This window comes from Fukomys damarensis, unplaced genomic scaffold (genome assembly GCF_012274545.1).
Source record: "Fukomys damarensis isolate Sample0158 unplaced genomic scaffold, DMR_v1.0_HiC HiC_scaffold_32, whole genome shotgun sequence".
In the NCBI taxonomy this organism is placed as follows: domain Eukaryota; kingdom Metazoa; phylum Chordata; class Mammalia; order Rodentia; family Bathyergidae; genus Fukomys; species Fukomys damarensis.
Window position 1 is genome coordinate 39400680 of NW_022900944.1, and position 13595 is coordinate 39414274.

General features: G+C 37.4%; 1 protein-coding gene across 2 annotated transcripts in view; it reads left to right on the forward strand.

Annotated features, from left to right (window-relative positions):
* Positions 1 to 13595, forward strand: part of Cntnap4 (contactin associated protein family member 4) — a 258872-nt gene that overhangs the window by 226638 nt on the left and 18639 nt on the right. For both annotated transcript variants that reach the window (XM_010609481.2, XM_033757934.1), the window contains 4 exons: positions 8606 to 8845; positions 11035 to 11259; positions 12237 to 12370; positions 13178 to 13265. In XM_010609481.2, the coding sequence (XP_010607783.1) occupies positions 8606 to 8845; positions 11035 to 11259; positions 12237 to 12370; positions 13178 to 13265 (687 nt within the window). The remainder of the gene's footprint in view (positions 1 to 8605; positions 8846 to 11034; positions 11260 to 12236; positions 12371 to 13177; positions 13266 to 13595) is intronic.

Genomic DNA, 13595 nt, shown 5'->3' on the forward strand with positions numbered 1-13595 from the left:
AAAAAAAAAAAAAAAAAAAAAAAAACTCCATCCTCAAAATACTTTGCTTCACTTCAAACACATTTATCCTATAATTTTTGCCATTTTCTGCAGCAGTTCTGGAAGTCTTCTTTTGTGAATGTATTTACCAGAGATAATAAAAAGTATGGTGAATGCTGCTGCCCGGTGCCATCCAATAAAGGTAGGCTGACAAAAACATTACGATATCTCCTCCTCTACCTTATTCATCTATTTCACTCATTGGATCTGGCCTCATGCGTCTTCCGGCTCTTTCCCTTAGTCAAAATGACCGTGAAAGATAATGTTTTAGAGCTGATTCAAGACAGTGGGGCTGCCTACAGTGCAACTAAAGACACCTCTTCAGAAAAGAACTGCTTCACAAAGTGGCAAGAAGGATGGGGCAAGTGTTTTAGAAGTAAGAAGTAGCATTTGAGGGGAATTAATGGCAACGTGTTTTTTCACTGTAATAGTTTTTCTATCTAAACATTCCACGTAGTTTGCAATCATATTTGGTATACTTAGCAGTACAAATGCTGCATAATAAGATATGCTAAGCAGGAGAAAGGGCCAAATCTCTGTTGAGCCTTTGGATATCCTCCTATATGAAATAGCTATTCAAATTTTGGGTCCATTTTCTCCAGTGTTGTCTTTTTATTATTTATTTTATTATTATTGTTATTTTTTGGTACCAGGGATCGAACTCGGGACCTTGTGCTTGTGAGGCAGGTGGTGGCACCACTGAGCTAAATCCCCAGCCCTATCTTTTTTAAAAAAAAATAAAATTTAAGAATTTTTAATATATTCTTGGTAAATCTTTGTCATACGGATTTACTACAAATATCTTCTACCACTTTGTAAGTGGATTGTATTTTCATGTTGTTAATGGTATCTTTGATGAGCAGAAGTTCTTAATTATAATATAATCCGGATTTTCCTTTTTTTTTAACTTTCAGTTTTTGATATGCTAAACTATAGTCGTGGGAAGAGAATATCAAACCGCACTATGTTTGAATAATTTTTATTTCAGTCTTATTTTCTTTTGTAGTATAACTGTTCTGTCATTACCAATTCAGGTCATATTTCTTTTTAATGTAACTGTATCATTTGTTTTTAGCACGTTCTTCTCCCTTCCTGGAGGAGACGTTTTCATCACTAGTCTTAGAAGCTGAGTATATTTTGCCACATTTAGTGGGTAAACCTGAGTGAACACTGAATTAGAGCAGAATTCATATGGGGTCACTTGAGACCAGAGAATATGACTCACATTTCTTTAAAATGGGCCCTAGTAGGTGCAAACCAGAGAGCTTCAGTGACATCCACAGTGGGAAATTCAAGTGGACCCTTTTGTTCCCGGGGCTACCGCCACCAGGACACGTTTTCACTGCTCAGTTTGATTCAGGGAAATGTGACTTGTCTTTCTGCCTATGATACCATTGCTTCCACGAGCTGCTCCCTTCAGCCACTATCCTTTCCAGAGCGCCCACGTGAGAGAGAGAGAGAGAGAGAGAGAGAGAGAGAGAGAGAGAGAGAGAGGACGAACAATCTTCCCTTCCCACCCTTCCAGGACTTTGCTCAATGGAGAACGTTGCATGACAGAATTAAAGCTGGGCCTCCAGTCTGACAACCCTCCCCTTCCCTTTAACTCACATAACCCTTCTCCTAAGTCCCTTCACCTTTGGCAGAGTCTGATGTCGCAGGATGCTACAGGGGACAGGTCTGAAGATCAGTGCCTGATACACAGAGCACCACCTCCCCTTCAGTCTGCCAAGTTGGCCTGGGCCTGGGCCACATGCCCAGCTTCTTTCTTGCCCTAAGCTGGTTTGTGGTTAGGGCCTTACCTCTCTTCCTCTGCCCCAGTGTCAAAGTCACAGAGAGCCTCTGTACTCTGCCAGGCAAGATTCCTTAACCTTGACTTTTCAGGGAAGTGTGAGGATCTTGACTCATTTCTTTCTCTAAGCTCCCTGGGCCAATTATGCAGTTGTTCCTCATTAGTTCTCAATAATATTCAAGCAGAGCCATGAATAATTTGCCTTTAGAGAATAAAAGTTTAATCTCAAAGGTCTTCCTGCCACAAAAGTAATGGGAAATCGGAACAGGAAAGAGTCAGGTCCTATTCTGTGACAATAGCATCTGTCACTGAGACTAACTTTCTGAGAGTAATGACTGTGATGAAAGGATTGGGCCAATAGGTAAAGGCTAACTCAGTCTCTGCTTGGTACCCAGCCAAGTTAGTTAGGTGCAAGACCTCAATATTGCCATGTGAGTGGACAGTTTTAGTTGTATTCAGTCACACGGAAAGGTTAGGCATTCGCTTCACAGGATACTCAGTGTTTGTGAAGTTCGGGAATTCATTATGTCTGGTATAGCACGGCAAGTAAATGGATAGAAAATTAATTGGAAGATAGTTCCAAACATAATAGCTCAGCAGAAACCAGAATCAATTAATCAAACTGCAACTCATTTTAATTGGACATACTCTAACCCCAAAAAGACATTGCATCTTTAATTAAGCTTTCAAGCCCAATCCTATTTACATTAACCATGTTTTTCAGAATAGCTACATCTGAAAAATAAAAAAAAAGTTATATACTTGAAATTGAATATTAAGTAAAAATCATCAATATGTGTATGACATGACTATTTATGTCTAGTTAGGCATTATGTTTTCTGATCATTTGAAAATGTCATTTAAAACTACGTGATTAGGTAAACTTTAGCTCTTTGAAAGCGCCGAATAAAAAGTCTAGTTTACAAAGCTAGGTGTTGATTTCCTCTCACCATTACGAATACTAACTAACCTTATGTTTCACAGATATATATATATTTTTTTCTTAGTCATCTGATGCTCTACCATTCTTCTCCACCTTGTGTCTGTTTCTACCATTAACACTATATGGTAATCATGTGTTTCCCTGACTGAGCATATGACCGAGCTATGCACTTTTTGAGTGTATGATCAATTGTGTATGGTTTTGTACTCCCAGGGTCAGACAGTACTCATAAAGAGCTGCTAAATAAACCTTGGAGGACTCAAATGCCATTCAAACCCAAGATGAAGAAAATAAAGACTTTCCTTTTTAACCACAATTTGGACTGGAGATAAAAGGAACCGCCTTAGAATGAAAGCCACCTCTGGATTTAATCAACCTCCGGCTTCTAATGAAATACATTTATTCTTTATTTCCTCAGTTGCACCTGAGGCCAATCCTTGAACTACTCTATGCCTCTAGTTCTTCATCATTCAAAATAAATAAGAAAAAATTGAATTATAGTAGATAATAATGGACCATATTAACTTGTTAGACTCCAAGTTATTAGCTATTATTATGCTACTGGCAGAATAAGATAATCCCTTGAATTAGAGCCAGGTGGATGTTTCAGAGCCACAAATGTATAACAAAGTGATTTTGCTATTATACAGGGTAGACTGTGTTCCATGATTTTTTATTTATTTGTTTATTTAAATCGAATTTATTGGTACATTCTAGGTAGACAGTACAGTTACTTTCATTACTGGGATCTCTAACCTTTATATAATAGGTCTTGGTTCTCATTTTTTCCCCTTGTCCCCGCCCTCCCTTCACCCCCTTCTCCCTTCCCCACCTTCAAACACTTTAATTCCATTTTTACATTTTCTCATATTTTTTTCCTTTTCCCTTGTTCCCCTTTCCCTATCCTTCTCACTGTCCCTACACCTTTGGTCCTTTTCTTCCCATTTCACGTTGCTAATTGTCCCGTTAGGATCTTGAGTACTATTTTAGTTTTCCACACCAGCGAAACTATTTGATAATGCATGATTTAATATACTATAACATGAAGTCAGTGAGATACGCTAGGGATATACCTCTAACCTGGACTCTGCAGCAGCTGGCCCTCCCTCAAAGGTTCCTGTGCCAAAGGTAAAACTGAGACTACAGGCTGCCTTACCTGGCACAGAAAACTCCAGCAAGGGTGCCAAAGAATCTTGGCCAAAGACTTTGAGCTTTAGGCACTCACTGGGTTAAGTTAGCAGCGTGGGAGACCAGAGAAATGTGAAGGTAAGGTGTGAATCTGCTTGATGTGGAAAGAGAGAGAGAAGAGTCCCGAGAATAAGGCCAGCAGAAATACTTCAGGAATCAAGAGGCTGATTAAATGGAGGAATTAAGCAAGCAGATTGCAACTATTCTAACCCTTGGGGGTGAACTCAGCTCCTTACTTGTGTGACCTAATAACCTAAGATTGAAATGCTTCACATCTTTCTGCCTCTAGATTTATAAATAGAAACCATGACCCATGCAATGAAGATCTTTGTATCCTTCATTGAAGAGATACAAATTATGGGAACTGAAGCAGTTTGAATATGGAAATTTAACTACAGTGATTTACACAGAGGCCATCATGTGTATGAACCTGAAGTCTAAGTAGTTGTAATGCCCCATGAGGCTAAAGTTCTTAGGAATTCGTTCTTCATATTTCATTATCTACAAATTCTAATGAATTAACTTTGAAATGCTCTTTGCATTTGGTTCTCTCTCAGTCTCAGGGTCCCAAGCATCCCTGGGGGGCAGAAAGTGTTCCCCTCCTCAACCCTGGAAGTCCTAAGACCCCTCTCTCTTCCTGATGCTACGTGATTTAATAAATAGGCTAGGCTAGACTCGCCTAGACTAAAGCAGAATAGTTACTGCACAGCTAGGACGGTCAGGCCCCTTGTTTTGTGGTGCTGGGGTTGGACCCAAGGCCTTGTGCATCCTAAGCTTGTGTACTCCATCTCCAGCCCTTAGCATGTCTGTTCTGTGCGCCAGAAGACAGCAGTGATTGAAGTGGACCCTGTCAAATGTGTATTCTAATAAAGGGCCATTGAGACAAAATAAATGACTGAAATGTAAAGCCCAGAGATGACGACAGGTATTCATTCATTCAGTGACTTAGGCCAATTTTTTTTTAGAATCAACAAAATATAGCTGTTGAATGGGTGGCGATAAGGAGAGCCTCAGTGATCCAGGCTAGGCTAGGAGTTAGCAAAGTGAATTGGAGGAGGTGAAAATGAGCGTGTTGTGAGAAAAGGCAACCTGTACAGTACGCACAAGGTTCTGGAGGTGAGACGCCATCTATTCACAGGTAGAACTGATTTGTAAGAAGTACCATGACCATCTAATCATTGTGCAGATCGTTTAGCCATTTATATTTCTTCTGAGAGGTGTCTGTTTATTTCGATTGTCCGTTGTTTGGTAAGACCTTTAATTTGAGGGGGCTCTAATTCTTTGAGTTCTTTCTATGTTCTAGAGATTGGTCTTCTAGCTGAGGAGTATCTGGCAAAAATTTTTCACATTCTGGAGGTTGTCTCTTTACACTATTGGTTGTTTCTTTTGCTGTACAGAGGCTTTTTGATAAAATTCCATATGTTGGTACCGGTATTATTTTTCTTGCATAATTAGGGTTCTGTTCAGAGCATCCTTGCCTATGCCTACATCTTCAGGAGCTATACTAGTTTTGTCTTCCAGCAGATTCAGTGTTTCTATTTTCATAAATATGTCTTTGATCCATTTTTATTTCATCTTAATACAAGGTGAGAAAAATGGATCAAGATTCATTCTTCTACTTGTGGATAACCAATTTTCCTAGCACCATTTGTTAAAGAGATTATCTTTTCTCCAGAATGTATTATTGGTCCCTTTGTCAAAAATCAGCTGGTTTAAGGTGCTTGGGATTGTTTTTGCCTTCTGTATTCTATTCTATTAGTTAACATGTCTGTTTTTGTGCCAGTACTACGCTCTTTTTTCACTGTAGCTTTTCGGTGTAACTTGAAGTCTGGAATTATAATGCTTTCTGCTTTACTCTTTTTGCCCAGGATTGCTTTGGCTATTCTAGGTCTGTCTGGTACCATAAAAATTTTAGAATTTTTTTCCAGGTCTATGAGAAAAAGCGGATGGGGTTTTTGTCAAAACTGCATTAAATATAAATGTCACTTTTTATAACAATGCCATTTTGACAATATTGGTGCGGCCTACCCAAGAACAGGGATGTCTTCCCATTTTCCAATGTCTTACGCAATTTCTTTTTACAGACAATATACTTTTCATTACAGAAGTCTTTCCCTTACTTGGTTAGTGAAACTGCTAAGTATGTAATTTTCTGATTTCCTTCTCAGGGGTTCATACTTGGTGTATAGGAACACTAGTGATGTTTGTGTGTTTAAATTGTATCCTTCCACTTTGCTGAATTTGTCAGTTCTATGTGTCTTTTGGTAGAGATTTTTTGGATCTTCTATGTAAAGCATCGTGTCATCTTAACAAATAAGGATATCCTTACAAAGTAGGATAGTTGACTTCTACCTTTCTTGTTTGAGTCTTATTTATTCTTTCTCTTGCTTGATTGCTGTGGCTAATGTTTTGAGCACTGTATTGAACAGGAGTCTTCTTGTTCCTGATATTTGAGGGAGTGCTTTCAGTTTTTCCATTTATCTTATGTTCACAGTGACTTTTATCAGTTTAAGGTAGGTCCTTCCATACCAATTTTCATTAAGGTTTTTATCATGAATGAATGTTGGATTTTGGTCAAAGGGTCTCCTTCATCTGTGGAGAAGATTGTTTGATTTTATTCTTGCTTCTGCTTATCTAGGATATTTCACTTATTTATTTGTGTATTCTGGAACATCCTTGCATCCCTGGGATGATAGGTGATCTTTTTGGTCATAATGTATGATCATGTTGATTTGTTGTATTCAGTTTGTATTTTCTTGTTGAGGATATTTGCATTTATGTTCATTTAAGCAGAAATTTGTCTACAATAGTCTTTCTTAAAGTTGTTTGGCTTTTGTATCAGAATAATGCTAGCTTTAAGAAATGAGATTGGCAGTGTTCATTTCCTTTCAATTTCATGGAAGAGTTTGAGGACTACTGGTATTAATTCTTCCCTGAAGTCCTGGGCTTTTCTTATTTGGTAAGGTTTTTATTACTTCCTCAAATTCATTTCCTGTTTTTTAATTGTTCAGGGTTTTTAGATCTTTTTGATTCACTATTGCTAGGTGTCTAGAATCTTCATTTCCTCTGGACTTTCCAATTTATTGGAATACAGAATTTCAAAATTGTTACTTATAATCCTCTGGATTTCAGTGATATCCATTGGGATTTTGCTCTTTTCAATTTCTAATTGCTTTGGTATGGGTCTTTTCCTTCCTTCACTTGCTAAGTTTGCGAAAGAATTTATCTATTTTTATCTTTTCAAAGAATCTACTCTTTGACTCATTGATCAAAGAGTATTTTTAAATGTTCAAACATACGCCATATATATGGTGTGTTTGAACCTTAAAAAAAAAAAATATATATATATATATACACACACACACACATATATATATGTATGTATATTTCATATACTTCTTCCAATCAGCCATGATAGATCTTCCTAAGCTAGGGTACTACTTTCCAACTTCAACTCCCGAGTATTAATTTAGGATATTCCTGCACTCAAATTTATAAGTAATTTCAATTGAGGATTATGTTCCTATCAGTGCTTACAAAATAGTGGTCAAGTGATCCTTTGAGTAAGAATCATGTGTGATCTTTGTTCGCCTTTGAAAATCTTGGACTATAGACTTGGCCCTTGCATCTCTATTTTTAAAATGACTTCCATTTGATACTCATATTCCTTAAAGTTAAGGTAGATAACCTCCACCTCAGGATAATGAAGTCCGATTTCACCCAAATATCATAGACTCTTCAAGGATGACTTGATAAATATGTAGTTATGCATTCGATAGATGTATATCACTGTTTCATCATCAGTAGTGTTTCCAAAAATAATGCATTGCACACTAGGCCAACATTTAAACAAATAAAAATAAAAGCATAAATTAAACAACCACAGGGAAATATAGCAGGATAAAGTAATTAATAGGATATTCAAGTACCACTGCTTTGACCAGTAGACAGCAAGTGGACACCAGAAGACCATGTCAAGGCAGAGTTAAGATGGAAGCATTCAAGGATTTTTTCTTAATTCTCAGAGCTAAAACTACCAGACTTAACTCAGGTTTTGGGACAAACTTAGACTAGAAAGGGTGTTGAAACAGAGATGACAATAACAGCAGAAGCCGAAAAATGTGTAACATAATTGCAAAACATGTCATTCTTTTGAATGGAAGTAGAAGCTGGCCTTTATTTTGTTCTTTGCAATAAACAGACTGAAAAAAGTTTCCTCACTGTGAAGTTTAATAAATTGTTTTTAGAAAATAAATCTCTAATGACTTCCAACACATAGGAAGTTCCTGTTGTGTCTTCTTATATACTGTGTGGACTGTTTTTTTGTTTTTTTTTTTTTTTTGAGATAAGATTTCTTTCTGTAGCTCAGGCTCACCTTGAACTGGTACAGGTCCTCCTGTCTCAGCACCCCCGAGGTCTGAGATTACAGGCCAGCAGGGTCACCTCCGGCCCTGATGTGTCTTCCTGAACAGTGTAGTTGGTTCTGCATTCTGTTTCCCGAATTAATAATCACTTGTCTAATTTTTGCCATTCTGTTTTAGACCACAATCGTTGCTCTTCTGCCTAAGGCCTCAGGTTTGTTTGGTATTTCCATCCTGAATAAAACAGCCGGGAATGTTTTTGCATTTGCACTGTTTCCCTTTCAGGCGGGACGGCCACGAGACAGAGAGGCTTTCTGGGCTGCATCCGATCACTGCAATTGAACGGGATGGCCCTGGATCTGGAAGAAAGGGCCACCGTGACTCCCGGGGTGCAGCCAGGTTGTCGAGGCCACTGTGGCAGCTACGGGAAGCTGTGCCGCCACGGAGGGAGGTGCAGGGAGAAGCCCAGAGGATTCTTCTGTGACTGTGCTTCCTCTGCCTACACAGGGCCGTTCTGCGCGGAGGGTGAGTGAGACGTGAGCCGCTCCAACAGGAAAGCTCATCTGTCATGAATAAAACACCTGGCAGTCTTTGCGTGGCTTTCGGAAACAAAAATGCTTCCATTTCTGAGCGTCTTCCGCACAGTGTCTGTTGAATGCCAGTTATATTTAATTCCTCAGATAGTTGACTCCATTCTTGAAAAAACCAGCATCTCTCATGGATAAATCCACAAAGAGTCGCCTCTAGGTGTTTTCAGGCGTGAGCTGCTCAATCTACTTTTTCCGTCTCAGGTTGACGCTGTTAAAGAACATGGCTGTGGGCCCCCTGCCCCCTCAGCAGTTCTGTCTTCAAATCATTCAGGGGTGTGTTGTTGTTTTTGATGAAGACATTCAGCAATGTAAAGGGATACAGGAGGCCTTACTTTTGTTTTTGCTTTTTTCTTTTGCCAAATATTTTCCATTAAATATTAATATGTAACAAAATACAGATACTCAGATACGTTGTTGTACTATATGGTGAGTATCCGCGGGTGAAATGAAATAGCAGAGTATTTGCAGCTTATCTGACTCATTAATCTGTGTCCCGGAAGAAAAGAATTGAGCGTAGTGGTGTTCTGGACTATACACATATTTGTATAGAGTTCTCTGACTTTGCAAATATTTGTTATCTTTTCGCAATGTATCCCAGAAAACTGACGTCTAATTAATTTGAATTGCATTACTTTGTGTAGGTGTCTCTGGGCTACTGAACCTTTTCCTGAAACTGGCTTCAAATCAAAGAAACTCCTGATTTGCAAAGAAAGCACTGCGTTCATTTAATAAAAAACTTGGCAAAAATGTACCGTTTGAGCCATCAGCTTTTATCAAGAATAAACTATAATTTCAAAATTGACTTATAACAAGGACAGTTTTCGTGCTTAATGTTAAAGTTATGAGCACTTTTTCTTCCCAAGAACATGCCTCCGTTTTTGGATATAAGTGATTTTCAGTTTCTCTTGCTAAGTGCGATCAGGAATGCTGTTCTGCATGTTCATATTGTGTCGTGTATAAAAGGTATATAATAGGTAGTAAAAATAATACACTTTTTATATTCTTTTCTATTTTGTTTGTTTATTTATTTATTTATTTTGGGGTTTTGTTTGTTTGTTTGGTTGGTTTTTTTGGTACCAGGGATTGAACTCGGGTCCTTGCGCTTGCAAGTCAGGCCACCGAACCGCTGAGCTAAACCCCTGGCCTATTTTTGCTTTTTTGCCAAAAAAAAGTGAGACCCTGTCTCACTATGTAGTTGAGACTGACCTGGAACTCACTATGTAGCCAAGGCTGATCTCTCACAGCGATCCTCCTGCCTCAGCCTCCCGAGTGCTGGGATTACAGGCGTGCGCCACCACGCCCGGCTATGTTTTATTTTATTGAAAAGTAGTAAAAGCTTTAAAATCTGGAAATATGAGGGACATCAACATGACACAGTAAGCTTCATGTACAACACGTACTTGACAATGAGCCCTTCCTATTTGTGAAGGGAGGCAAGTTTAGAGTTTCAAAATAAGTCAGCCTGCCTGCCGTCCTCCTCATTCCACACATATATGTTTGAGTGTGTATGCGAGTTAATTTGAGACATTACTCTCACATGGGCGAAACGTTACACTTTTGTTAGGTGATTTAAAATAGACTTCATGGTTCCTTTTGTTGATCCCCGCTGAATGAATGTCTTTTTCCCCTCTCTGAAAATAAGGCTAGATTTAGTCTCTTTTTCTAGTGCACAATGGAATTGAGAATGTATTTAAACAAAGAGGGAAATTTCTGCTTCTTGATCCTGGAAAGAAAAGGCATTCTTCTTACTCCCTTCTTTCCTGTCATAGGAAGGCTAGTTTATCCTGTCTACAAAATAATAGGAGTTCAAATTTAAATACAAAAATGGATATTCAGGGAGGTAAAGGACAAGAAGCCTGCCTTATGTATGAACTCCATTAAGGCAGCATTAAGCTTTCAATTGTAAAGTTATACTAATGAATTAATTATATGTCATTCTAACATAAAGCCTTTTCAAGGGCCTTTTTGAAAGCTCTATTAATTTACTGTGTTATTCTAGTTTGAGGCTGTTTCTTCTATCTGTGGAATTTGTGATTTAAAAATATTAAGATATCAATTAATTATAATACACCCGAGATCCTCGAGTTAAATTTTTTTTAACATAAAACGTGCATGTCATTTCAGAGATTTCTGCATATTTTGGATCTGGCTCATCGGTGATTTACAATTTTCAAGAAAATTACTCCTTAAGCAGAAACTCCAGCTCCCATGCTGCTCCATTTCATGGTGACATGAAGCTGAGCAGAGAAATGATTACATTTAGCTTCCGAACAACAAGAACACCAAGCTTACTGCTTTATCTGAGCTCCTTTTACAAAGAATACCTTTCAGTTATCATTGCCAAAAATGGTGAGTGCTTTTCAGATGGGAAAGAGAGGGAGAAAATTGAATTAGAACATTAAGGCAGTAATAATATGGATCGTTCTTGAGTTTTTACTTCTCAAACAAACTACAAGGAGAAAAAAGGGTGCGCCTGTGTCCTCTCTTCGTTTTGCTTTTTCGGTACTGTTCTGTGAGTTTAATCTAAGAGGATTATTTGAAATAATTATTATTATTGTATCTCTTCTGTCATTTTGATAATTTTAAATATGCAATGTGAATGTTAGTTCATTTGTTATATGATTACTAGGAGCTCTTTATTATTTTATATGAATATCAGAATTGATTTTCTGGCTCATTTTGAAATAAAATGTTTCATACCCAACAAATATTTCCTTCTAAATAAAGGAAAGAAATATTTAGGGAGTGTTAATGAACCGACATTATTCATAAGAAAGTATCCATGAGATCTGCTGGATCTAACAATAGGCAATAAAATAGTCATGGGAAAGTTTGGTATTTCCATGTAGGGTAATGGTACGTGGATTAGGAAGTGTGTTTTCTGTAGAAAGCTTGTCACAGAAAACCACTTACTGCTATTTTTCTCTGCCCTATATTTAGATTAAAGATGAAAATTTTAGAAATAAATACCATGCATAAGAAAAGCACACATACACATATGTGAATAAGTATTTCAACTAAATACAGTATGGCCCAAGGACACTGAGCACCATAAAAACAATATTATTGTTCAATAAATATATTGGTACTCACTGTATGAGTTGAGCTTGAAGCTTACCTTTGTTAAATTGTGAGGTGTTCTGTGAAACAAATTAATTAAAATCTCTACAAGCACTTTAATAATATTAATTTGAAAGGTAAGTTCAGTTTATAGCCGTTCATTTCATTTCACCCTAATTTTATCCCTTTGAATCATAAAAGGATTCTGAGTTTTTATGGTTTTTAAAATATGATGTTTACTAAAAATACATCTTTTCTTGCTTTAGGAAGTTTCCAAATAAGGTACAAACTAAACAGATATCAAGAACCTGATGTTATTAACTTTGATTTTAAAAGTATGGCTGATGGGCAACTTCACCATGTGAAGATTAACCGAGAAGAAGAGGTGGTCTTTGTGGAGGTAAATATAGAAAATTCACCAGAAGCCGCTTTATGATTATGGCTCCCCAGCACGGAGCATTCTTAGCAGAAGCTTGATCATGAGTAGAATAAACAGAGACACATCCTAGTGGTCTTCTACAGTTTATAAACCATCAAATTGTAGCACTGTTAAGCAGTAAGATTCTGTCTAAGATATTGTCACGATTTCACACTTCAAATGTCAGACTTTCCTTATTGGTTTCACTTTACTCAGTAGGAAAATCATGTACTTACTGGCAGGCCCATCACCAGTCCAAGGAAACCTATTTATTTACAGGAAGGTTATAAATGCAAACATAATTCTAGAACAGAAAGTTATGATTGTGTTAGCAGAACAATTTTTAAAAAGGATGTGAGTCACAACAGATAAAATGGAATTATTCATTCTAGCAGCTTTTGAAGTAAAGCATCGATGTTTCAGCCTCTATGTAGAAGAAATTTCCTACCTGCATGACTCCAGTAAAAATACCAAGTTATGTAAAATGCTGAGGTGAAAACTAACTCATACCTTTTGGTTGGCTTTATCAATTTTGAATTCATTACATAATGCAGAAAAATAAGGAAATACAAAAGGATAGCAAGTGGAGAAAAGTGGTATCTGAGTATAAGTATAGAAAATTCTGTTCACTTTGTTAAACAGCCAAGTCTTAAAATTAGTTTTTTTTAAATTTTAGGGCAATATGTATTAACAATTGCCTATTTTATCATTTTATTTTTTCTTTCTTTGTTTCCTTTCCTTTCCTGAACAACATGACACCCATTCAGACATTTGTATCTTATTTTGTAGATTGATGAGAATGCAAGGAGACAAGTGTTCCTATCCTCAGGTTCAGAATTCACCGCGGTCAAATCTCTGGTATTAGGCAGGATTTTAGGTAAGTGAAAGAAACCACCTTTTCCCGAGTGGTGCTACAGAAGTTTAGATCAGAAGAGTCAAGTCACACACACACACACACACACACACACACACACACACACATCTAAAGGAATCTCTTGCCTTGTTTAATTATGTTTTGAATAATGATCAAGGTAAGGCAGGCTTATAACACAGTGAATAGTGATTTCCTACAGGCTAAGTAAGCATGCTTCTTCGACAGTAAAGTCACTCTTGGTCTCTGTCATGTGTCAATCCAGCATAAGGAAATATAATTTTATTTGCACTCTTCAAAACTATCAAATGAAGGTAGAAATACGAGGTCTGTATC